This window comes from Myxine glutinosa, chromosome 1, assembly GCF_964187855.1.
Source record: "Myxine glutinosa chromosome 1, kmMyxGlut1.1, whole genome shotgun sequence".
Classification (NCBI taxonomy): domain Eukaryota; kingdom Metazoa; phylum Chordata; class Myxini; order Myxiniformes; family Myxinidae; genus Myxine; species Myxine glutinosa.
In genome coordinates, this window is record NC_136261.1 from 408,584,564 (window position 1) to 408,609,636 (window position 25,073).

General features: G+C 47.6%; 1 protein-coding gene across 1 annotated transcript in view; it reads right to left on the bottom strand.

Annotated features, from left to right (window-relative positions):
• Positions 1-25,073, bottom strand: part of LOC137417556 (structural maintenance of chromosomes protein 1A-like) — a 143,221-nt gene that overhangs the window by 9,893 nt on the left and 108,255 nt on the right. Inside the window, exons 20-25 of the mRNA XM_068103484.2 lie at positions 24,143-24,262; positions 22,469-22,616; positions 22,218-22,372; positions 18,752-18,903; positions 12,241-12,310; positions 5,605-5,715 (exon numbers count right to left, since the gene is read on the bottom strand). Of these exons, the coding sequence (XP_067959585.2) occupies positions 5,605-5,715; positions 12,241-12,310; positions 18,752-18,903; positions 22,218-22,372; positions 22,469-22,616; positions 24,143-24,262 (756 nt within the window). The remainder of the gene's footprint in view (positions 1-5,604; positions 5,716-12,240; positions 12,311-18,751; positions 18,904-22,217; positions 22,373-22,468; positions 22,617-24,142; positions 24,263-25,073) is intronic.

Genomic DNA, 25,073 nt, shown 5'->3' on the forward strand with positions numbered 1-25,073 from the left:
TGAATATGATTTGAGGGTAGAGTGGTAGGAAAGATGGACGTGGGATGAATATGATTTGAGGGGAGAGTGGGAGGAAAGATGGACGTGGGATGAATATGATTTGAGGGGAGAGTGGTAGGAAAGATGGACATGTGGTGAATATGATTTGAGGGTGGAGTGTTAAGAAAGATGGACTTGGGATGAATATGATTTGAGGGGAGAGTGGTAGGAAAGATGGACTTGGGATGAATATGATTTGAGGGGAGAGTGGCAGGAAAGATGTACTTGGGATGAATATGATTTGAGGGGAGAGTGGTAGGAAAGATGGACGTGGGATGAATATGATTTGAGGGGAGAGTGGTAGGAAACATGGACTTGGGATGAATATGATTTGAGGGGAGAGTGGCAGGAAAGATGTACTTGGGATGAATATGATTTGAGGGGAGAGTGGTAGGAAAGATGGACGTGGGATGAATATGATTTGAGGGGAGAGTGGTAGGAAAGATGGACGTGGGATGAATATGATTTGAGGGGAGAGTGGAAGGAAAGATGGACGTGGGATGAATATGATTTGAGGGGAGAGTGGTAGGAAAGATGGACTTGGGATGAATATGATTTGACGGGAGAGTGGTAGGAAAGATGGACGTGGGATGAATATGATTTGAGGAGAGAGTGGTCGGAAAGATGGACGTGGTATGAATATGATTTGAGGGGAGAGTGGCAGGAAAGATGTACTTGGGATGAATATGATTTGAGGGGAGAGTGGTAGGAAAGATGTACTTGGGATGAATATGATTTGAGGGGAGAGTGGTAGGAAAGATGTACTTGGGATGAATATGATTTGAGGGTAGAGTGGTCGGAAAGATGGACGTGGTATGAATATGATTTGAGGGTAGAGTGGTCGGAAAGATGTACTTGGGATGAATATGATTTGAGGGTCAAGTGGTAGGAAAGATGGGCATGGGATGAATATGATCTGACGGTAGAGTGGAAGGAAAGATGGAAATGGGATGAATATGATTTGAGGGGAGAGTGGTAGGAAACATGGACTTGGGATGAATATGATTTGAGGGGAGAGTGGTAGGAAAGATGGACATGGGATTATTATTTTTTTTATTTTTTTTATTTTTTGTATACTGAATCGAGGCTCATGAAAGAGCTGACATTTACTTCACAAACAAATCAACCAGACAAACAAAATATATAAAAAGAGTGAGTGGAAGACAAGAGAATGGGAAGCACACAAACACTTGAGAGCACACAACATTTAAGAGCAGGGAGATGTGTGGGAGGGAGAGCGCTTGGGGGGAGGAAGCGTGGGAAGGGGGGGGGGGGGGGGTGGGAGAAGTATAAAACACAAGGACACCAAGGACTTCCAGGACAGAAGTTGGTATTTCAAAAAGTGGAATTGGGGTGAAATTATCGGGGATAGAAAAGATCAAGGTTTTGGATGGGGGAAGATAAGAGATGGTGGTGAACAGCTGTTTAAAGACCTGGAGGGTGGAGTGGGATTGAAGAGAGTGAGGGAGTTTGTTCCAGAGGCGGGAGAAAAGAGGAATGAAGGAGTGAAGGTGAGCAGAGAGTCTTGATTTTGGCAGTTTAACCATAAGAGGGTTGCAGGCAGATCGTGTGCGACCTGTAGGAATATTTGCGGGACAGAGCCCAGAGAGAGCTGGGGGGCAAGGCCAGAGAGGAGTCGGTAGAAGACGGAAAGACCACCAACCTGCCTGCGGTGAGTGAGTGAGAGGCCCTTGGAGTTAGCTTCATCGCGGGAGATTCCAATGATTCTGAATGCTTTGCTTTCAACAGCGTGAAGACGAGCTAGGTGTGAGGCAGGAGCACCAGCCCAGAGCGGAGAGCAGTATTCCATTGAGCTGCGGATGAAAGCCTTGGACGTGGTGAGGAGCTCAGGTGTGCCAAGGAAGGACTTCGCACGAAGGAGGATGCCCAGTCGGCGACTGGCTTTGGAGGCCAGATTTGAAATGTGGTTTTCCCAGGAAAGATCATGGCAGATAGTGAGACCCAAAAGTTTGAGTGACAGAACTTCTTGGAGAGGATTATTCAAAAAGTAGATGGGAGGGTTGTCCAGTCGGTCTTTTCAGAGAGACATCGTAAGAGTGTGAGATTTGTCAGGATCGAAAGACATGTTCCACTTGTTTGCCCAGTCTGTTATTTTGTCCAGGTCTGCAGAGAGTGAGGAGGCTGCAGACTGCCGATCTGAGGGATGAAGAATGGAGCGACAGAGAGTAGAGTCATCAGCAAAGAGATGGAGAGGATTTTCAAGAGAGTCGGAGAGATCATTGATGAAGACCAGAAAAAGCACAGGGCCCAGAACACTACCTTGGGGAACTCCAGCCTGAACAGGAAGAGGAGATGAGAGAAACCCATTCAGGGCCACACGTTGACTACGACTAGAGAGGAAGTCCGCCAGCCATGCGTGGAGATTTCCATGGATACCAACAGAGGAGAGTTTGGTGAGCAGAGCGGGGTGCCAGACCGTATCGAAGGCACGTGATATGTCAAGGGAGACAGCTCTAATTTCCTGTTTGGCATTGAGGACCTCCATCCATTGCTGAGAAAGCAGTAGCAGCATGTCCAGAGTAGAGTGACCAGGTCTGAAACCAAATTGATGATCAGAGATCAAGCCATTGGAGAAGAGGAAAGATTTCATATCTGAAGCAATGATGGATTCCATGACTTTACTGATAATTGAGAGAAGGCTGATTGGTCTGTAGTTGCTGGGATCTGTTTTTGCATCTTTTTTGTGCAAAGCGGTGATGTTGGCAGATTTCCAAGCAGATGGCAGATGACCTTGAGCAAAAGAGAGTGTGAAGAGAACAGAGAGAGGGAGTGAAAGAGCCGAAGAACAAGATTTTAGGACCCGTGGGCTGATGCCGTCAGGTCCAGTTGCAGAATCAGAGTCGAGGGTTGACAGAAACTTTTCCACCTTGTCAGGAGGAAAGGACACGGAGTCCATGAGCAGCTGGGTACAACGGGGTATGGTGGGTACAGAGAGGGATGGGTTTGGGACACAAGATTTAGAGGCAAACACAGAGTTGAGGCATTCAGCTTTTTCACGCGCGGAGTCAGCTGTGTAGCCGTTTGAGGTGAGGGAGGGGATGGAGGGGGAACAAACACCAGAAATAGATTTGACCAGACGCCACCAGGATTTGGAAGAGGGAGACAGATAAGAGAGTTCTGTCCTGAGAACGGGGAGATATTGTTTCCTGGCTCTCCTGAGGGTGGACACACACTTGTTTCGGGCTTTGTGAAAGGAAATGAGATTTCCTTCCGTTGGATTTGCTTTCCAGGAGACGAAAGCAAGTTGTTTCTGGGCAATAGCCTCACCACAAGATTCCGTGTACCATGGACGGGAGGAAGGGTATGACAACGAGATGGGATGGGACAACGAGATGGGATAAATCTGTGCATGAGAGAGAGCAGTTTACTTTGGAAGAATTCCCAGGATGAGTGATGTCAGAGGCGGTAGAGATGGGAGACCAGTCCAGATGATTGATGGCTGCTTGAAGACCATGCCAGTTGGCCTGAGTGAAATGCCAGACTCGTCGACGCTGAGGAGGCTCTCTGAGAATGGTCAGAGAGATGTCCACTTTAACAAGCACATGATCAGATGAGCCGATTGGAGCAGAAGAAGAGCAGCAGACATTTTCAGGGAAGTTAGACCAGAAGAGAAGATGCTCCGTTGATTGAGATCCGGGTCGGGAAATTGACAGATTGTGTCAGTCCCAGTGAGTCACAGCAGAAGTCCTTTGCTGAAGAGCCATGGCTGGTGAGAGAGGTACCCACACCCAGCCAACTGGCATGGTGACAATTGAAATCACCACATATGAGGAAGAGAGAGTTGGGATGGGTAGATAGAAGTTGGTCCATGTTATCAGACAGCGAGATGTAGATGGAGTCATCACTGTTTGGTGGACGGTACAACACACATCTATCTATAATTCCAGTAATCTCTGTACGTTTGTACGTTTGTACGTCTGTTTGTCTGTGACCGCTGTTTCTCGACAACCACGGGTCCGATATACTTTTAACTTGCCAGGTATATTGCTGGGGACCCGAGGATGTGCCTTTTCAAGGTTTCATATTAATCGGACAATTACTTACCGAGCTATGTCCAAAAAACGATTCAACCAATCAGAGAGCAGCGAACTATCGCGTGTGCCGAACGTGGCGGACACACTCTGCCTCGGATGGCACATTTGAGAGCGTATTCATTTATTTCACGTTTGCAAACTATGTTGCCGTTAAACTATGTTTTAAAACGAATTCAAACTGCGATTAAATTAAAACGATTCATCGTAACTGCGATTTGCGAACTTCCGGACAGTGAAGACTGTCCGGCAGCACGCTTTCCGGCAGCCAATCACAGAACGCTTTGTTGCGTAGGCGTGGCCGATGTGAGAGCGAGCGGAGCTGAGCGCGTTACGAGCTGACCGCCATTACGGTTCGTAATTCGATTTCTTATGCGCATTATTTCTCCCAATTCAGTCAGAGCGAAGGGCGGAAGCGAAGAGCGTTGTTTTTTTTGTTTACGGGCGTACGGGCGGGGTAGAGCGTACGGGTAGCGTTTTTTTTTTTTTTTTGGCAAGGAACGGGCACCCACGTACGGGCAATGCCCTAGTATGAACAAAAGGTGGGAGTGAAGGGGAAGCCGTAGCCAAAGGTATTCCTGGGGGTGAGGTGGAGAGAGGGCAGTGCAGGGCGAGTGAGGAAGAGAGTTTTTTTATAAAGATAGCAACCCCCCCTCCAGGACGAGGCTCAGGTCTATCATACCGGAGGAGGGAGTAACCTGGGAGAGATACCAAGGAATGAGAGACATCATGAAGGAGGAAAGTTTCTGTTAAGCAGATCACGTCTGGTTTGTCAGAAGCAACCTGTATGGAGAGATCAGTCAAGTTTGAGCGAAGGCCCCGGATGTTTGAGGTCCATACTGTTAAAGAAGAGGAAGGGGGAGCATCGGATACAGAACGGGGGGGGGAGCGGTAGGGTATGATGTGGAAGAGGAGGAAGAGGTAGGGAGAGCTGTTGAAGGTGTGTCAGAGATTTCAGAGCAGCTTGGAGAAAGGGAAGAATGGGGCGGACAAAAGGTTTGATGGTGATTGGGTGAGGCGCAGTGAGGTGTTGTTTGAGGAGGGGGAAGAGTGAGGCAGAAGGTTGAGGGAGATGAAGGTGAGAGTTGGAAGGGGGAAGAAGTGGGGAGGACGCTTTGAGGAGGAGGGGTGAGAGGGGAGGAGTGAGGGAGGGTCTCAGAGGGGAGGGGTGTGGGGGGAGTTTAGGAGGGAAGGGGCAAGGGGGGAGATCTGAAAGGGATGGGTGATGGGGAAGATTTGGAGGGGAGGGGCAAGGGGGAAGATTTGAAAGGGATGGGTGATGGGGAAGATTTGGAGGGGAGGGGATGAATATGATTTGAGGGTAGAGTGGTAGGAAAGATGGACTTGGGATGAATATGATTTGAGGACAGAGTGGTAGGAAAGATGGACTTGGGATGAATATGATTTGAGGGTGGATTAGGGATGAACGGGGGAAGGGTGGATTCATGAGGAGACCTTGTGGCAAAAGCAAGGTGAGGAATTTGTCATAATGTTAAACACAAGAGACCGGTACCTCTGGGTAGACACCGATGAGTGCATCACTTTTGGAGGAAAATTCCTCCTTCAAGGAGATCACAATTGTCTGGACCTTATCCCTGGCTTGCTCTTGGATGTATTTTGTTACCTGAAAAACAAGACATTGGCATTAATGTCATCGAGGACACATCCCTCATCCTTCAGACAGACAGGCTGCAGGTCTCACCATTCTCTTCAGAACTTGACAAAATCACAAGCTGGTAAAACTCTTGGAATATGTCTTTCAATCCTGACAAATCTCCCACTCTCATTATCTCTCTCTCCAAAAGGACCATCTGGCAAACCCAAAAGGACCTATCTACTTTCTTAGCAATCCTCTTGAGGAAGTTCAATCATTCAAACTCCTCAGTCTCACTATCAGCCACGATCTTTCTTGGGCTAACCATATTTCAAAGTTGGCCTCCAAAGCCAGCCGCCGACTGGGCATCCTTCACCATACAAAGTTATTCCTTGCACCCTTAGCGCCACCTGAACTCCTATCCACCTCCAAGGTTTTCATTCCGCATCTTGATGGCGTACTGCTCTCGCCTCTGGGCAGGCTCCCCTGCCTCACATTTTGCTCGGCACGACGCTGTGGAAACCAAGTCTTTGGGCCTATCACTTCACCATTGGAGATGAAGTCTTCTACCGCCCCCTTTCTGGTCTTGCACCCGCTGCTCTTTCCGTGCTTCCCCTCCCCCCCCCCACCCCCGCAGGGGGCACACGTTACACCATCAACCCCCTTCCGGTGAGAATTTCTAAATCCAGGATCACTGCTTACCTCCACTCTTTTTCCCACCTGTGGAACCCACTTCCACAATCTCTTCAATCTCATTCTTCCTTCCAGGTCTTCAAGACAGCTGTTCAGCACCATCTCAAATCATCCCCAATCCAAAACCATGATATTTCCTCTACTCTTGTTAATCCCACCCCCTGCCCCCCAAGTCTTCCTCGTTCCAAATTCCCATTTTTTCCTTCATGAGCGTTTCCTTCTGCATCCATCTTATCCACCACATTCATCCTCCATTCTTTGTCCAAGTCTCCCTCTCTTTTGTCCTTCAACTCTGTTGTTGGTGTTCCCCCCTCTCTCCACTGCTATGTCCTGATCCATTCAGCATTCTCGCTCTTCCATGAACCTTGACTTTGTACACAAAAACAAACAAAAAAATCAACTTGAAAATGACTGCACACATTTCTTTCATATTCAGCAAATGTATGCAACAATATCTGGGCATGCGGCATGTCAAATGATTTGGCGATCGGACTCAGAGCCAAAAGTCATGGGATGGACGGAGGGGGGAGGGGGAAGGGGGAGGTAAGGGGAGGGCCAGTCAACAATGACGTTGCAGTTCTCATGGTCAGAGAGCAGCACAACAATCGCGACATCGTCCTGCATCTTCGCAACAGCACGAAGCGGATTTTGGAGACTCACCGATCCTGTGACGCCCTCCAGTACCGGCGTTGCCGGGCGGGGGAAGGGAGACCCGTACATTCCCAACCCGTACATTCGCCCTCTCGACTCAAGCTCACTCGGACAAAAGCCTCGCACAAATTACACCGTGAAGGCCCAATGGCCATGTCTATGCCACAAATCAAGTACGTGAGCGAGTCGGGCGCACTGAATTGAAAATATATAGAACGCTCATACTCCGTGAAAAGTGAAGCCGCCGTGTCGCCATCTTGGCTAGCATGACTCGACCAACTCGCTTCGCGGATCTCGTTTGTTTTGAACGTGTGAATTACGTGCGAACGCGTAACTGTGAGTTTATGGCAGCAAGGAACATCACGTGATCGCTCTGAGCGAATCAGCGCGCTGCTCTGCCACCTGCTCAGATTCCGTGTATAATATTCTTCGCTGAAATGCACTGAGGTAAATATGAATAAAAAATATGGATCTCGTAAAGATGAAAGAAAAAAAAACCTATGTGGTGTGAATGGCAATGTTCCTCGCTGAAATGTGAAAAAATGCAATCGCTTTTCGCTCTGAAATACGTGCGAACGCGTAAGTGAGTTTATGGCGGCAAGGAACATCACGTGATCGCTCTGAGCGAATCAGCGCGCTGCTCTGCCACCGCCTCAGATTCCGTGCATAATATTCCTCGCTGAAATGCGCCGAGGTAAAATATGGTAAAAAAATATTATGAAATAATTTTTTTTAGGTCGGCCATGTTCTTCCCAGGCTCAATGGCCATGTCTATGCCAAATATCAAGCACGTGAGCCTCTCCGTTTAGGAGTCTATCGGTAACATTGCACACACACACACAAACTGTGTTTTATATATATATAGATAGCTTCTGCACTACCAACACACAACTTTGATTTATTATTTATTTTTAAAACACATTTCTATCACCACTACTTGCCAGGAGGGGGCTAACGAGGGAACATGTGAGTCCTGGAGATGAAGTAAGTCTGAAAGGGAGCAACAGGAGATGTGGGGCAAAACACAAAAATATCTGCGATGTGAGAGCAGTCTTTATGCTTCGGCCTCATCATGGGAGATTCCAATATTGTGAAGAGCTTTCGATTCCATTGAATCCAGGAGAGAGAAATGGGGTCCTAGCATTTAGAGGGGGGTGGGGGGCAGTACTCCATTGAGCTACAAATATATGCAGTGTAGTCTGTGAGTTAACCATGGGATGACTTTGAACTATGGAAGATGCACTGTCTGTGGCTTTTACAATATGGTCAGCCCAGGAGATGTCATGCTTGATGATGACGCTAAAACGCTCAAGAGACCGAACCTCTTCCAGTGCCTGACCATCAAAGGAGACGTGTTCATTTGATGATCCTTCCAGTGAGACGGTGATGTTTTCCAGGATTGAAGGATGCGTTACATTTATCCCACCAACTTCTAAGTCTGCCTGTCAGTGGGATGCTGGCGTACTGGGCAACAAAATGTCGTCAAATGCAAATACGAAGAGACGATTTTCTAGACCATCGGAGAGGAGGGAAATTTAAACGAGGAAAAGACCGGGCAACATCACAGCCTCCACTGGGATAGGAGAGGGCTCCATGGATAGCAACACGTTGAGAGCGGAAATTGAGGAAGTCAGGAAGCTAGGTATAAAGGCAGCCTTGTACGCCACAGGTACGAGCTTGACAAGATGCCAGACTGTGTTGAATGCTCGAGATATATTTAGGAAGACAGTTCTGCCATATTTATTGATAGGTACAGCTTCCTGCCACTACTAAGAAAGGGAGCAGTGTGTGAAAATGGAATCAAAACTGGTAATTAGTGATCAGGTGTTTTGAACACCAGAAAAACTTGACACCGGAAGCAATAATGCATTCTATGACTTTGCCAGCAATGTGAAGCAAGCTCATTGGCCGATAGTTGGTAGGGTCTGTTCTTGCATCCTTCTTGTGAACGGGAGAGATGTTTGCTGGCTTCCATGCAGAGGAGAGGCAGCAAAAATAGGAAGCACAGGCGAAAGGGAGCAGACAACGGAGAAGCTAGAGCAACGGAGAAGGCTTTGGGAACGTCAACGACGCAGGCTGGGCCTGTTGCTGGTGAAGAGTTGAGTTGAGGGTGGACAGCATTTTGTCTACATTCTCGGCTGTGAAAGACACAGCAGCCAAATTAATATCTTTACAAATGTAAACATAGCTGCAACAAAAGGTTGACACCTTGGTAGGATCGGGGTAAATTATCTTTTAGGGATATTTAGGTGACGAGCTTTTAGGGATATTTAGGGAACGAGCTTTTAGGGATATTTAGGTGACGAGCTTTTAGGGGAATTTAAGTAACAAGTTTTTCGGAGTATTTAGGTGACGAGCTTCTAGGGATATTTAGGTGACGAGCTTCTAGGGGTATTTAGGTGACGAGCTTTTAGGGGTATTTAGGTGACGAGCTTGGGATATTTAGGTGACGAGCTTTTAGGGGTATTTAAGTAACAAGTTTTTCGGAGTATTTAGGTGACGAGCTTCTAGGGATATTTAGGTGACGAGCTTTTAGGGGAATTTAAGTAACAAGTTTTTCGGAGTATTTAGGTGACGAGCTTGGGATATTTAGGTGACGAGCTTTTAGGGGAATTTAAGTAACAAGTTTTTCGGAGTATTTAGGTGACGAGCTTCTAGGGATATTTAGGTGACGAGCTTCTAGGGGTATTTAGGTGACGAGCTTTTAGGGGTATTTAGGTGACGAGCTTGGGATATTTAGGTGACGAGCTTTTAGGGGTATTTAAGTAACAAGTTTTTCGGGGTATTTAGGTGACGAGCTTCTAGGGATATTTAGGTGACGAGCTTTTATGGGTATTTAGGTGACGAGCTTTTAGCGGTATTTAGGTGACGAGCTTCTAGGGGTATTTCGGTGACGAGCTTTTAGGGATATTTAGGTGACGAGCTTCTCGGGGTATTTAGGTGACGAGCTTCTCGGGGTATTTAGGTGACGAGCTTTTAGGGGTATTTAGGTGACGAGCTTTTAGGGGTATTTAGGTGATGAGCTTTTAGGGGTATTTAGGTGACGATATTTAAGGGGTATTTAGGTCACGAGCTTTGAGGGATATTTAGGTAACGAGTTTTTAGGGATATTTAGATGACGAGCTTTTAGGAGTATTTAGGTAACGACCTTTAAGGGGTATTTAGGTGACGAGCTTTTAGGGATATTTAGGTAACGATCTTTAAGGGGTATTTAGGTGACGAGCTTTTAGGGATATTTAGGTAACGAGCTTTTAGGGATATTTAGGTGACGAGCTTTTAGGGATACTTCGGTAACACGCTTTCAAGGATATTTAGGTAACGAATTTTCAGGGATATTTAGGTGCCGAGCTTTTAGGGATATTTAGGTGACGAGCTTTTAGGGATATTTAGGTGAAGAGCTTTTCGGGATATTTAGGTGACGAGCTTTTAGGAATATTTTAGTGAAGAGCTTTTCGGGATATTTAGGTGACGAGCTTTTCGGGGTATTTAGGTGACGAGCTTTTAGGAGTATTTAGGTGACGAGCTTTTAGGGATATTTAGGTGATGAGCTTTTAGGGATAGTTAGGTAACGAGCTTTTAGGGATATTTAGGTGACCAGCTTTTAAGGATATTTAGGTGACGAGCTTTTAGGGATATTTAGGTGACGAGCTTTTAGGGATATTTAGGTGACGAGCTTTTAGGGATATTTAGGTGATGAGCTTTTAGGGATAGTTAGGTAACGAGCTTTTAGGGATATTTAGGTGACTAGCTTTTAGGGATATTTAGGTGACGAGCTTTTAGGGGTATTTAGGAGACGACCTTTTAGGGGTATTTAGGTGATGAGCTTTTAGGGATAGTTAGGTAACGAGCTTTTAGGGATATTTAGGTGACTAGCTTTTAGGGATATTTAGGTGACGAGCTTTTAGGGGTATTTAGGTGATGACCTTTTCGGGGTATTTAGGTGATGAGCTTTTAGGAGTATTTAGGTGACGAGCTTCTGGGAATATTTAGGTGACGAGCTTTTAGGGATATTTAGGTAACAAGCTTTTAGTGGTATTTAGGTGACGAGCTTTTAGGAGTATTTATGTGACAAGCTTTTTGTGGTATTTAGGTGACGAGCTTTTAGGGGTATTTAGGTGACGAGCTTTCAGGGGTATTTAGGTGACGAGCTTTCAGGGGTATTTGGTAACGAGCTTTTAGGGGTATTTAGGTAACGAGCTTTTAGGGATATTTAGGTGACGAGCTTTTAGGGGTATTTAGGTGAAGAGCTTTTCGGGATATTTAGGTGAAGAGTTTTTAGGGATATTTAGGTAACGGGCTTTTTGGGATATTTCACCATTTCATTCATCAACACAACGCTCTTGAAAGACAAGATTGCCAGCTTCCTTCGCAAGCTTCAGCTTTACTAACGTAGAGTTCCAGCTGATAATGTTCCATGGGTGTGACCGACAAGAAGTAGCAATTTCAACCATGACACGAGGTCTATCAGAGGATACTTCCCTTGTCTGGAACACCGTGAGAAGAATGCATGGATAGCGAGACCCTTTTCAGTGGAGAAAGTAAAGTCATCAAAGACGATGATGTCATGGCAAAAGTCGAGTTCCTTGGTCTTTGAGAAGATAACACGCTGAAAGCAGACTTTCAGGATTCTGACCTGGCAACCTGCTGGCGAAAAGCTGATGGTGAATAACCGATTCTGTCTGGCGAAGCTCTCAAAGTCCTCTTCCCCTTTGCCACAACGTATCGCTGTGAAGCCAGCTTTTCTGATTAACATTAAAACCGAGGCAAGGAATAGATTGGACCATGCTATTAACCTGCAATGTGTTATAGCCATGACAAAGCGTCACATATCAAAAATGATGAAGAAGAAGAAATTTAAAACATAACACTGATACTTTCATATGTTAAGTATTGCTTGTCATTTGTTTGAACTTACTAAAGATAGGGCCCATGATGCCATAAGTATTCTTCGTCTTCTCTTTTGCAAAAACTTAGAATCTAAGTTAATGTTTATTTTCAATAATCATTGGATGGTGAAATATCTGGGAAAAATGATGAGAATAAAATAAAATTCTGTCCTTCCTTCCTAATTTTCCTTTTCTCATCTCTGCAAAAAATTATCAAGGAGTATTTACAGTTTTGCTGGATAGGTCAAGGAGGAAAAGTGTCAAAAGCTAAAAAACACACTGCACTCATTATAACTTGATAACAAACCAAACTCTGCCTGCATACCTTTCCAATATTTGTGTTGTCCAAGGCAGCATCAACTTCATCCAGAAAAAAGAACGGGGATGGTTTATAGCTACAAAATTGAGAATAACATGGTTCAGCACAAGAACAGCATGGTATATGCACAAATACATCTCTACATTGCACAGGAGATTCACAAAAACAGTGCATTTCCGACAAATAAAAGATTTTCTTTATGATACAACATCTTGCCACAATAATATATGTACATATATAATTATATATATATATATATATATATATATATATATATAATTATATATGTACATATATTATTATGGCAAGATGTTGTATCATTTTTGATATATATACGTATATGTATATATATATGCCATTTTGATATATGCCATTTATATATATATATATATATATATATATATATATATATATATATATATATATATATATATATATACATATACATATACATATATATATATATATATATATATATATATATATATATATATATATATATATATATATATATATATATATATATATATATACAGTCACGTGAAACTAAGTACACCCCATGTAAAGTTTTGACTTTTTCAACATATTTCAACATACAGCTATTTGATCTTCATTTCAATAATATTGACAGATAAAGGTGATATAATATAACAAATATCATGAAACATTTACATTTTGTAGTACATTGTATAATTTAAATAAATATAAATGCAAATTTCGCATGTGGAAAAAGTAAGTACACCCCTACATTTATCACGACTTCAAAAACCTAAAATTAGAATCAGGTGCACCAGCTCAGGTGCAAATGATTAGAACATCGTTAGAGAGGATCTTGGAGGAACCTGTCTTATTTAAACCTCAGACATTTCGTTTGGTTTGCTCTTTGTTGTTGAAGTGTGCGGCGTCACCATGCTTAGATCAAATGAGCTCTCTGAGGCCTTCAGAAAGAAGGTTAAAGATGCCTACGAGTCTGGGAAGGGATTTAAAAAGATCTTCAAACAATTTGAAATCAATCATTCGACTGTCTGGAAGATCATCTACAAGTGGCGAAGATTCCAAACAACTGCCAACTTTTTCAGGCCAGGCCGCCCCAGCAAGTTCAGCCCGAGAGCAGACCGCAAGATGCTGAAAGAAGTCTCTAAGAACCCAGAATGTCATCACGGGACCTACAGGTAGCTCTTGCCACTGTTGATGTCAAATTGCACGAGTCTACCGTTAGAAAGAGGCTGCACAAATTTGATCTACATGGGAGGTGTGCCAGGAGGAAACCTTTGCTGTCCAGAAAGAACATCATGGCAAGACTAAAGTTTGCCAATGAACACCTAGGCAAAGACCAGCACTTCTGGAACAATGTGCTCTGGACAGATGAGTCAAAGGTAGAGCTATTTGGCCACAGGACCAGAAGACATGTTTGGCGAAAACCAAAGACAGCATTTGACCACAAGAACATGATACCAACTGTAAAGCATGTTGGTGGAAATATTATGGTTTGGGGCAGCTTTGCTGCATCAGGGCCTGGGCAGCTCACCATCATATAATCCACTATGAATTCTTCATTGTACCAGAGGGTGCTTGAGGATAATGTGAGGCCATCTGTTGGAGTGTTGAAGCTCAACTGAAGCTGGACTTTGCAACATGACAATGACCCTAAACATACCAGTAAATCCACCAAGGGATGGCTGAAAAGAAAGAGATGGAGGGTTCTGGAATGGCCAAGTCAAAGCCCAGATCTAAATCCCATCGAGATGTTGTGGGGGGATTTGAAACGAGCTGTGCATGCAAGAAACCCCTCAAACATCGCACAGCTGAAAGAATTCTGCATGGAGGATTGGGCAAAAATTTCTCCCAGTCAAGGACGCGGAGCGATCACCATGCCGGGCTCGTCCAGGACGCCCGGGCAGGCCCGCGCTCAACTTGCCAGGCCTCGGTCGAGACGCCCGGGCATGCTCGCCCTCAACTTGCCAGGCCGCAGCCAGGACGCTGGGCCACGCCCCCTCTCGCCTTTCCTGGGCAAACGCTCCGGGATAATATGTATATATATTGCTGCCCGATAAACGGGCTTTTCAGAGTGCCTGAGTGTTTGGTTTGAATAAAGCAACTCGGATGAATTCCAGCTTTTTGTCGCGTCCATTCTTCCGATCGACGTGGGAGCCCCAGCTCCTTCATTGGTGACCTACCGACATGGACACGGCAGTCGCCCTTAAACTGCCTACCTTCTGGGAGGCTCACGCGGCGGTTTGGTTCGCACAGGCGGATTCCCTGTTCGCCCTGCGAGGCATCACGGCCGACGACACCCGCTTCCACCATGTGGTAGCAGCGCTCGGTTCGGCCACCGCGGCCCGCGCCCTGAGCCTCCTCGAGAGCCCGCCAGCCGCTGACAAATACGGCGCGATTAAGAAACTTCTCCTCGACGCTTTCGCCCTCCCATCGGCGGAACGCGCACGGCGCCTGCTCGACCGGCCCGAGCTCGGCGACACGCGCCCTTCCGAGCGAATGGACTACATGCTTTCACTGCTCGGCGAGCACTCTCCGGCATTCCTGTTCCGGGAGCTGTTCCTCCGTCAGCTGCCTAACCCGGTACGCCTCGCCCTGGCAAGCACGACGATCACAGATCCCCGGGCCCTTGCCAGAGAAGCCGACAAGATCTCCGCCGCAGGTCAGCGCATCGCAGCGGCGACATGGGACCCACCGCCGTCCGACGCAACACCCATGGCGCCCGAGCACCCGGCACGGTCGACGACCGAACTGCCGACGCAATTGGCGGCCGCTACACCGAGCCGACCACCTCCAGCACGACGACCGGGGCCTCCACCTGACCAAGCGTGGTGTTACTATCATGCCAGGTTCGGACAGAAGGCCCGGGCATGTCGACCCCCGTGCACCTTCGGCAGGCCGGGAACCGGCCGGGCCGGCGTTCATTACCAGCCATGAGCGCCGGCCACACGGGCAACTTACTGTTCATCACGGATAAAGCGTCCGGACGGCGCTTCCTGTGCGACACCGGCGCCCAACTGAGCGTCATACCCGCCTCTGACCAGGACAGGCAGTCCGCGGTTTGCGGCCCCTCCTTGGTTGCGGCCAACGGATCGACCATCCGCACCTTCGGCCCGCGCAACGTCACCCTCTGCTTCGGCGGCCAACGCTTTGCTTGGACGTTTGTAACCGCAAACGTGCCCATGGCTCTGCTAGGCGCCGACTTCCTCTGCGCACACGGACTGCTGGTGGACGTCCAACGGCGTCGTTTAATCAACGCCGAAACCTTCAGCTCCCTGGTATGCACATTGAGCAGCTCCGCGCCGACCGAGCTGGCATGCGCCGTCCCGGCGGCGAACGAGTTTGCTCGCCTGCTCACGGAGTTCCCGGCCCTCACGCGGCCGACGTTTTCGGCCGTCACAGTACGGCATGGGATCGAGCACCACATACCAACCAGGGGCCCACCGGTCTACGCCAGGGCCCGCCGCCTCGACCCAGCCAAGCTCGCCGTGGCGAAGGCCGAAATCGACGCGTTGGAGCACCTCGGCATCGTGCGGCGCTCCGATAGCGCGTGGGCCTCGCCACTGCACATCGTGCCAAAGCCGGGGGGTGGATGGCGCCCGTGTGGCGACTACCGCCGTCTCAATGACGCTACCACCCCCGACAGGTACCCGATCCCGCATATCCAAGACTTCTCCGCCCGTCTGGCGGGACGGGTCATTTTTTCGAAAATTGATCTCATACGGGGATATCACCAGGTACCTGTCAGGGCGGCCGACGTCCCTAAAACGGCAGTCATCACGCCGTTCGGCTTATTCGAATTCTTGCGGATGCCGTTTGGTCTCAAGAACGCGGCTCAGGCGTTCCAGCGCTTGATGGACGGCGTGCTGCGTGACCTGCCGTTCCTTTTCGTTTACCTGGACGACATCCTCGTCGCCAGCACGTCCCGGGCCGAGCACCTCCTCCACCTCCGAACACTGTTCGGGCGCCTCAGCGAGCACGGCCTCATCGTCAACCTGGCCAAATGCCACTTCGGCACGACGGCCGTTGATTTTTTGGGCCACCACATCACCAAGAACGGGGCCGTGCCGCTGCCAACCAAGGTCGAGGCCATCACCACGTTCCCGCGTCCCCGCACCATAAAGGCCCTGCAGGAATTCCTGGGAATGGTGAATTTTTATCACCGCTTCGTGCCCCGCGCTGCTCAACTCATGCGGCCCCTCTACGAAGCCCTCCGGGGCAAGCCGGCCAAGCACGACATCGCCTGGTCCGCAGCAATGGATGCGGCCTTCCAAAGCTCAAAGCGGGCCCTCGCCGACGCAACACTGCTCGCTCACCCGGTGCTCAACGCTCCCATCGCCCTCACCACGGATGCCTCCGACTACGCGGTGGGCGCCGTACATGAGCAATGGGTGAACGGGGTTTGGCAGCCACTCGCTTTTTTCAGCCGGAAGCTCCGGCCGAACGAGCTCAAATACAGCACGTTTGACCGGGAGCTCCTCGGTCTACACCTGGCCGTCCGCCATTTCCGCCACCTCCTGGAGGGCCGACCTTTCACGGCGTTCGTCGACCAAAAGCCGTTGGTTTACGCCATGGCCAAGGTCACGGAGCCGTGGTCGGCCCGCCAACAGCGCCACCTCTCCGCTGTGTCGGAGTTTACCATGGACATCCGGCACGTCGCCGGCAAAAACAACGCCGTGGCCGACTGTCCTTCCCGGGCCAGCGCGAACGCGGTCCACCTGGGCGTGGACTTTGTGCTTATGGCGGCGGACCAAACCACCGACACCACGGTGCAAGCCCTCCGGGCGGCGGACACGGGCCTCCGCCTGGCCGACATCCCCTTCGCGGACACTGTCCTGCTCTGCGACGTCTCACAAGGCCAGCCTCGCCCCATCGTGCCCGTCACCTGGCAACGCCGCATCTTCGCCTCCCTCCACGGCCTTTCCCACCCGGGCCGGAAAGCTTCCCAGAAGCTGGTGTCGGCGCGATTCGTCTGGCACGGCCTTCGTTGGGACGTCCGCGATTGGACCAGCACCTGCACGGCCTGCCAACGGGACAAGGTCCACCGACACACCCAGGCCCCGCTGGCACCTTTCACCGTGCCCGAACGACGTTTCGGGGGTTCACACACCTGCTCACCATGGTGGACAGGACCACCAGGTGGCCGGAGGCCGTTCCCCTCGTCTCCACCACCACCGCCGACGTGGCGCAGGCTTTCATCGCCACCTGGGTCGCCCGCTTCGGCGCACCGGCGGACATCTCGTCAGACCGCGGACCACAGTTCACCTCCGAGCTGTGGGGCGCGGTCGCCCGCAACCTGGGGGTCAAGCTCCACCGTACTACGGCCTACCACCCCCAAGCAAACGGGTTGTGCGAGCGATTCCACCGCTCCATGAAGGCCGCGCTCATGGCCGGCCTTCAAGACGGCGGTTGGGCCGACCGGCTGCCGTGGGTCCTTTTGGGCCTCCGCACGGCCCCCAAGGAGGACCTCCAGGCATCCACCGCCGAGCTTGTCTATGGCCAGGCGCTACGCGTCCCGGGCGAATTCGTGCCCGACGCTACCAGTCCCTGGTCCGCAGCTCACCAGCGCTCGGACCTCCAGGAGGCTGCCCGACGGTTTGCCCCCGTGCCAACATCCCACCACGGTGACCCCCAGTCCTACGTCCCCCCAGCACTTCGCACAGCGGAGTATGTTTTTGTGCGTCACGACGCACATCGGGGGCCACTCCGGCCGCCGTACGACGGGCCCTTCCGGGTGCTGCGACGGGACGACAAGTCGTTCGTCATCGACATCGGCGGCAGGTCGGACCGGATTGCGGTGGACCGCCTTAAGCCGGCGCACGTGGACGTCGACCACCCACCACGGGTGGCCCTTCCGCCGCGGCGAGGCCGCCCCCCGTCCACGGTGCCCCCCACTCGACCGCCCACCACCACACCGGACCCCCTCCCACGACCCGCCAGGGGTCGCTTCGGCCGGGTCATCAGGACCCCCCTCAAATTGACCCTGCCGGTGCAAGTCGATTCTGGGGGGACGTGTGTAGCGGCTACCGCTGGGTTTTCACAATCGCCTTGCACCTATCAAGGACGCGGAGCGATCACCATGCCGGGCTCGTCCAGGACGCCCGGGCAGGCTCGCCCTCAACTTGCCAGGCCGCAGCCAGGACGCTGGGCCACGCCCCCTCTCGCCTTTCCTGGGCAAACGCTCCGGGATAATATGTATATATATTGCTGCCCGATAAATGGGCTTTTCAGAGTGCCTGAGTGTTTGGTTTGAATAAAGCAACTCGGATGAATTCCAGCTTTTTGTCGCGTCCATTCTTCCGATCGACGTGGGAGCCCCAGCTCCTTCAATATCACCTTTATCTATCAATATTGCTGAAATGAAGATCAAATGGCTGTATGTTGAAATATGTTGAAAAAGTCAAAACTTTACATGGGGTGTACTTACCTTTTCACGTCATATTATTAGACTTATTATGTAGAGCAACATGTAGACTACATATTTTAGAAAACCCTAAATGTACATCAAATTAAACACATTTACCTCTGCAAGGCAAAAAGGAGTGCGAGGGCAGCCAAGGTCTTTTCTCCCCCAGAGAGGTTTTCCATGGGCTGGAAAGATTTTCCTGGAGCCACACAATTATAGTCGATACCTCCCAGGAATGGCTCTTCGGCATTCTGTGGTCCCAGGAAGGCCTGCACAATAGGATAGACGGAACACAATGTTACTCAATGAGTAACTGGAGGAGGAATAATTCATGCGTGTGTGAAACAAAACAGCGAGTGTAAGCTCAATAAATGGTAAATGGACAATCAAAAGGATTGGATAAATTTGGTTGGGCAAGTCTATAATCTGCTGGTTAAGAAACAGATTTACTGTACATGCTGTAAAAATTACACTATCATCCTGTTACTAAAAGATTCTCACCAGATATCTATGAGCTAGCTGTTATGTGAAATCATCATATAATTTGATGAAGAGTTAACCTCTTGACTTCCCCAATGCAGTTTGCAACTTGTTGAGTTACGAAATGGCAATATGTTTGACAGATGAATGTACGGAAAGATATTGACTTTAAATGGAAATTTACAGCAAATTATATCTCGCCGAGAGATTGCGTTTACTGTACATTTACTTTACATTACTTCTCTGTTCTCTTCACCCTCTCTTTTGCTCAAGGTCATCTGCCATCATTTTGGAAATCAGCAAACATTACCACTTTACACAAAAAAGGTGCAAAAGCAGATCCTTGCAACTACAGACCAATCAGCCTGCTCCCAATTATCAATTATTATCAGCAAAGTCATGGAATCCATCATTGCTTCTGATATTAAATCCTTTCTCTTCTCCAATGGCTTGATCTCTGATCATCAATTTGGATTCAGACCAGGTCACTCTACTCTGGACATGCTGCTTCTGCTGTCTCAACAATGGATGGAGGTCCTCAGCACCAAAGAGGAAATCAGAGCCGTCTCATTTTACATATCTCGTGCCTTCTATACGGTCTGGCACCCCGCTCTGCTCACCAAACTCTCCTCTTATGGTATCCATGGAAACCTCCACGCATGGCTCACGGACTTCCTCTGCTGTCGTTGTCAATGTGTGGATTAAAATGGAATTCTCTCATTTCCCCTTCCTGTCCAGTCTGGAGTTCCTCGAGGCAGAGTTCTGGGTCCTGTGCTTTTTCTGGTCTTCATTAATGATCTCTCTAACTCCCTGGAAAATCCTTTCTATCTTTTTGCTGATGTCTCCACTCTCTGCCGCTCCATACCTCATCCCTCAGATCGGCAGACAGCAGCCTCTTCACCCTCTACAGACCTGGATAAAATCACAAGCTGGTCAAACACGTGAAATATGTCTTTCAATCCTGCCAAATCTCAAACTCTCACTTTGTCTCTCCGTAAAGACCGTCTCAACAATCCTCTCAAAGAAGTTCTGTCACTCAAGCCTTTGGGTCTCACTATCTGCCATGATCTTTCCTGGGAAAACCACATTTCCAACCTGGCCTCCAAAGCCAGTCGCAGACTGGGCATCATCCGTTGTGCGAAATCCTTTCTCGGCTCTACTGAGCTCATCACATACAAAGCTTTCATCCACAGCTTGATGGAGTACTGCTCTCCCCTCTGGGATGGTGCACCTGCCTCACACCTAGTTCGGGTTCATGCTGTATAAACCAAAGCTTTCAGAATCATTGGAATCTCCCGTGATGAAGCTGATTCTGAGGGCCTTTCACTGTCTCACCGCAGGCAGGTTGGTGCTCTTTCTGTCTTCTTTTGACTCCTCTCTGGCCTTGCACCCCTTGCTCTGTCTGTGCTCTGTCCCCCGAATATTCCTGCAGTGCACACAAGATCTGCCAGCAACCCTCTTCTGGTGAAACTGTCAAAATCAAGACTCTCTGCTCACCTTCACTCTTTCATTCCTCTTTTCTCACGCTTCTGGAACAAGCTCCCACACTCTCTTAAATCCCACTCCTCCCTCCAGGTCTTCAAAACAGCTGTTTACCACCATCTCCTGTCTTCCCCCATCCAATACCTTGATCTTTTCTACCCCCGCTCATCCACCCCAATCCCACTCCCTTCAAATTCCTTGTTTTCTTTCCCAAAAGCCCCTGTAGTGTCCATCTTGTTTATCTTGTCCATCTTGTCCATCTTGTTTATCCTGTTTATCCTGTGTATCCAACGTCAGCCATCACTCGTCCACAGATCTCCTGATGTCCCTGTTCCCTACTTTTGTTATTGTACTTCCCTCTCTCCCTCCCTCTTGTCTCCCGCTCCCTTTATTATATGTTTTATGTGTTAGCTCTCATACAAGCCTTGACTAAGTATACAAAAAACCAAGAACAATGTGACTGCGTCACCAATATGCCTCCGCATAGTCCCTGCCTGTGACAACGGGTAGATGCCCTTGTTGACTGTCCTAAAAATAAACAGGTTTGATTTCAATCCCTTCGGCTGTTCTCAATTATCACATTTTTACCAGCCATGACAGGTTTCACATCGATCGGTGAAGCGGTTTCGGGGAAGGGATGTGTTTAAAAATATCGGCTTTCAAGCTAATATGGCTGCCAAACCACGTGACATGATATCAAAAATGTCTGCTCTGCATATGTGTAGGTATAGGATCACGTTTGTGAAGTTTTGCATTGATCGGATAAGGTTTGCTTTTCTATCCAAGATGGCTGCCAAAACCACGTGACCTATGATGTCATCATTTTCAAACTATATGCAGCAATGGTGTTGGATGACATTTGTAAAGTTTCACTTTGATAGGGTAACCTGTTTCTGAGATATAATTATTTAATATTTTCCTTCAATCCAATATGGCTGCCATATCATGTGGACCGATGATGTTTTTGAGATCAACTTTTAATCACCATGCCTGGTCGATGACACGTTTCGAGTCGATCATTTTGGTGGTTTGGGGAAATGTTTTTTTTAGAGGTTTTAGGTTAAGTCCAATATGGCTGCCAAACCATGTGCTCACCTATGATGTCATAAATTTAATATTTAAATACAAATGAGTCATCGATCATGTGCATGCAATTTCAGATTTTTAGTGTTAGGCATGACATTAAAACATTTATGGCTTGTATGCCACTTCACTGATGATGTCATCATTATCATGCTTTTGTTCCCCCATTGGGAGTACTTGACAATGTGCCAAGTTTCAAATTTTTCCATTCAGCGGTTCCGAGAAATATTTTTTTAATTATTTGTGTGTAATCCAAGATGGCTACCATACCACGTGACCTTTTACATCACAATTGTCATCAAAACATTGTGCAAGATGGTCGGGTAAATAGGTTGCCGAACAATGTTATTCAACAATGAAGGTACGACCACTTGTTATAGCTGCCCAGTGGGAAAGGCTCGGCTGCTCGGTACTTGTTGACGGTGCCTTCATTTTTGAACACGGATATTCCCAACTACTTGTACAACCGATGTGTTTGTGAACAAAAAGCTGCCCTTGTGCGGTTGGGCCGGACATATCCAGGTGAGGGAACATGTACCTGAGCACTGAGGTTCTGTGTGAGCTTTTTGTAGATAACATCTATGGCTGTGGTCACATGCTCCAGGCATTGATTGAATCGGACAAAGCGGACATTCTGCACTTTGTTAAAAGCTTGTCTTGCAGCTTTTGCTTTGACCCGGCTCTTTTCGAAATCTACAATCATCAAAACGACAAATGAACAATTAATGTGTATAAATCACTGTGAGCCATACATCGTATGAACCAATGTGAAAAGCGACTGTGTTGTACCTTGGGTGGCCTTCGAGTACTTTTCATGCACGGTCTCGAAGTTTTCATCTGCCTTCATGTTGGGAGCTGTAATGCTATTCAGCATTGCTTGGTCAGCAAGTATCGCTTTTTCCATTGCTTCGCTTTTCTGTTTCACACCGCTGACGTTCTTCATGCAGCGCGGGGTACATTGAACACACGGGAAGTTAAACAACTTACTAACGTGGCGGCACGCAAAGCAAAGGGGAGCTTGCAGCGAACAAAAAGGCAGGATGCTGAGTTATCAACTTTAAAAAGTTCTAAAAACACAAATGTTTATTTATCTAAAAATAGGGGCAATACCCCTGGTGCTCACCTGGTGGAGTAAACAGTATACTGCACTGACTAACGGTATTTTAAACCAATTTCAATGGTTTCTGGAAGACAGGGCAGCATGCAGAATCATACTGCCATAATCAAAAGACTTTAAACAAACAAACAAAAAAATTCCTATTTTGGGGGGTAATGCCCCTTCCCCCAACCCCAAATACCTCCTAAGACCCCACTTTTTCTAAGGCCTTGAACAAACATTGGTACATCATGGACGATGAAGGTTGTGGTAAAGTTTCATCGAAATAGTGTTTGTAGTTTCAAAGGAAAAAGCAAATTCCTATTTTGGGGGGTCAAACCTGGATCCACTTTGACCCCCCCCTGACCCCCGGTAAACCCCCTAAGACCCCAATATTCTTTAATGCCGTTAACAAACTTTAGTCACAACACAGCAAACATCATTTCTGCCAAATTTGGTCGCAATCCCATCAGCGGTTTCGGAGAAGAAGTTTCAAGTGTTTACGGACTGACTGACGGACAGACGATGTGCCATCGCATGAGCTCCACTGAACTTCGTTCCAGGTGAGATAATAATAGACCTGCTTCCTGGTTAAACTTCCAAAATGCAAGCTGACTGCACACCTCAACCCTTTTAATCCTCACCTCTCTCATCTATCGAAGCGTCTTCCAGTAGCTGTTCTGTCACTCTTCCTTCCAGGGCTTCAAGCAGGCAGTGCAATGACGACCATCACCTCTTGTCATCCCCATCCTCACCCAGGATCTTTATTTCCCCCCATTAACCTTCCAAAACCCAAACCTCTTATACTTGCTGATTTCAGCGTTCCCCCCCTGTTTCCCCATTCATGGTTCGCACAGCCATGGAAGACCAAATTTCCAGGACTTTTCGGACAAATGTTTTATGGAACATGTTTGTAACATGCATGTAACATGCTTTATGTAACATTGGATTTTCCAATGTCACTTGTACATAAATTAAATTTAAAAAATCAATCGTCCCAACTACTGCGTTTTTGATGGAACTAATCAATATTGATGAATGTTTGGATAATATTTAGGAACGTAGTCAATGAATAGAAACATAATCCAACTAAAGTAAAAAATACTTGTCCTGAAGCCACAAAAAATTCTGTAATATGGGAGTTAAAACGATCATTTCCAATCACATGTGATACCAGGCCTTGGTGCCCCTTGGGTGACTCCTAAGTGTGCTTTCCCCCATATTCCCGATTTTGAATCCTTGCTCTACCATGAGCCTCCCTTTTGTGGAAAGAAAAAGGAAAATTAGCAAGCAATGACAATTGCAATTACAAGTTGTATTTTTCTGTCTCCTCATCTAAATTGCATTCACTGGCAGGTGTAATTTACCTTGAGATCTGCTCGTAGACCACTGAAGTCCACCTCAATCAAGGTTTCACGAGCATAGATGGAGTCAGTGCGTTGAGTGCTTCCAGGAGTTTCAGAGGAATCCTCAGGCAGAGAAAAAATCTGCGGTAGTATAATTAACACGTCATGGATATGTGTAGTTTCCATGACAGTTAACTGCTTTTGCTTTACCAAGATCTTCAGAAAGCATTTGGAATATGGGTCATGAGACATCTGTGTTGGAGTGCCGAACCGCCCTGGAATTGTAACCCCCTAGCTAAGAAGGTGCTTTGGTAGAGCTGATGCCTTGTATCGAGTATGATGCACATTAGACATAGAAAAGGTCACAAACTAAGGTAGGAGTAAGTTCATAGTTAAGGAAAACGATTTAGCAATCCAAGACGAAACACTCAAGCAGACTGTACTTTGCCAGGAAGCAGGGAAAGGGAATTCTATAATGCATCAGATTATATATAGAAGCTGCAAATTGTGTAGAAGATTATATAGAAGTTACATCTCAAATATATTGTAAAACACTAGGTTTCCCTAAGTTGTGGAGGAACCAAGGTAGGGTTTCAAACAGCAAAGGGCTTACCTCGTGTAGATTTTTATGGTTGTTTTATTCAGCATTCTTTGGGCTAGCAGAGCAAGGGATTATTTATGTGTGAATCCTAGCCACCTGGGATAATTCATTAGGTGAGAGCTGATTGGTTATTCCCTCCAATTACAGGTGATTGTACATTGTACATTACAGGTGATTGCCTTTAAAAATATATACAGAAGCCTGGAAAAGTATTCACCCCTTACCAATGATGCTACATTTAAATGAATTACGAATTATGGATAATTTTGCTTTTCCAAATGAACGTTTATTGATTAATAATTGAAGAGATCAAACGAAACACTTTTGTAGTTGAAGGAGGTTACGTGTCAG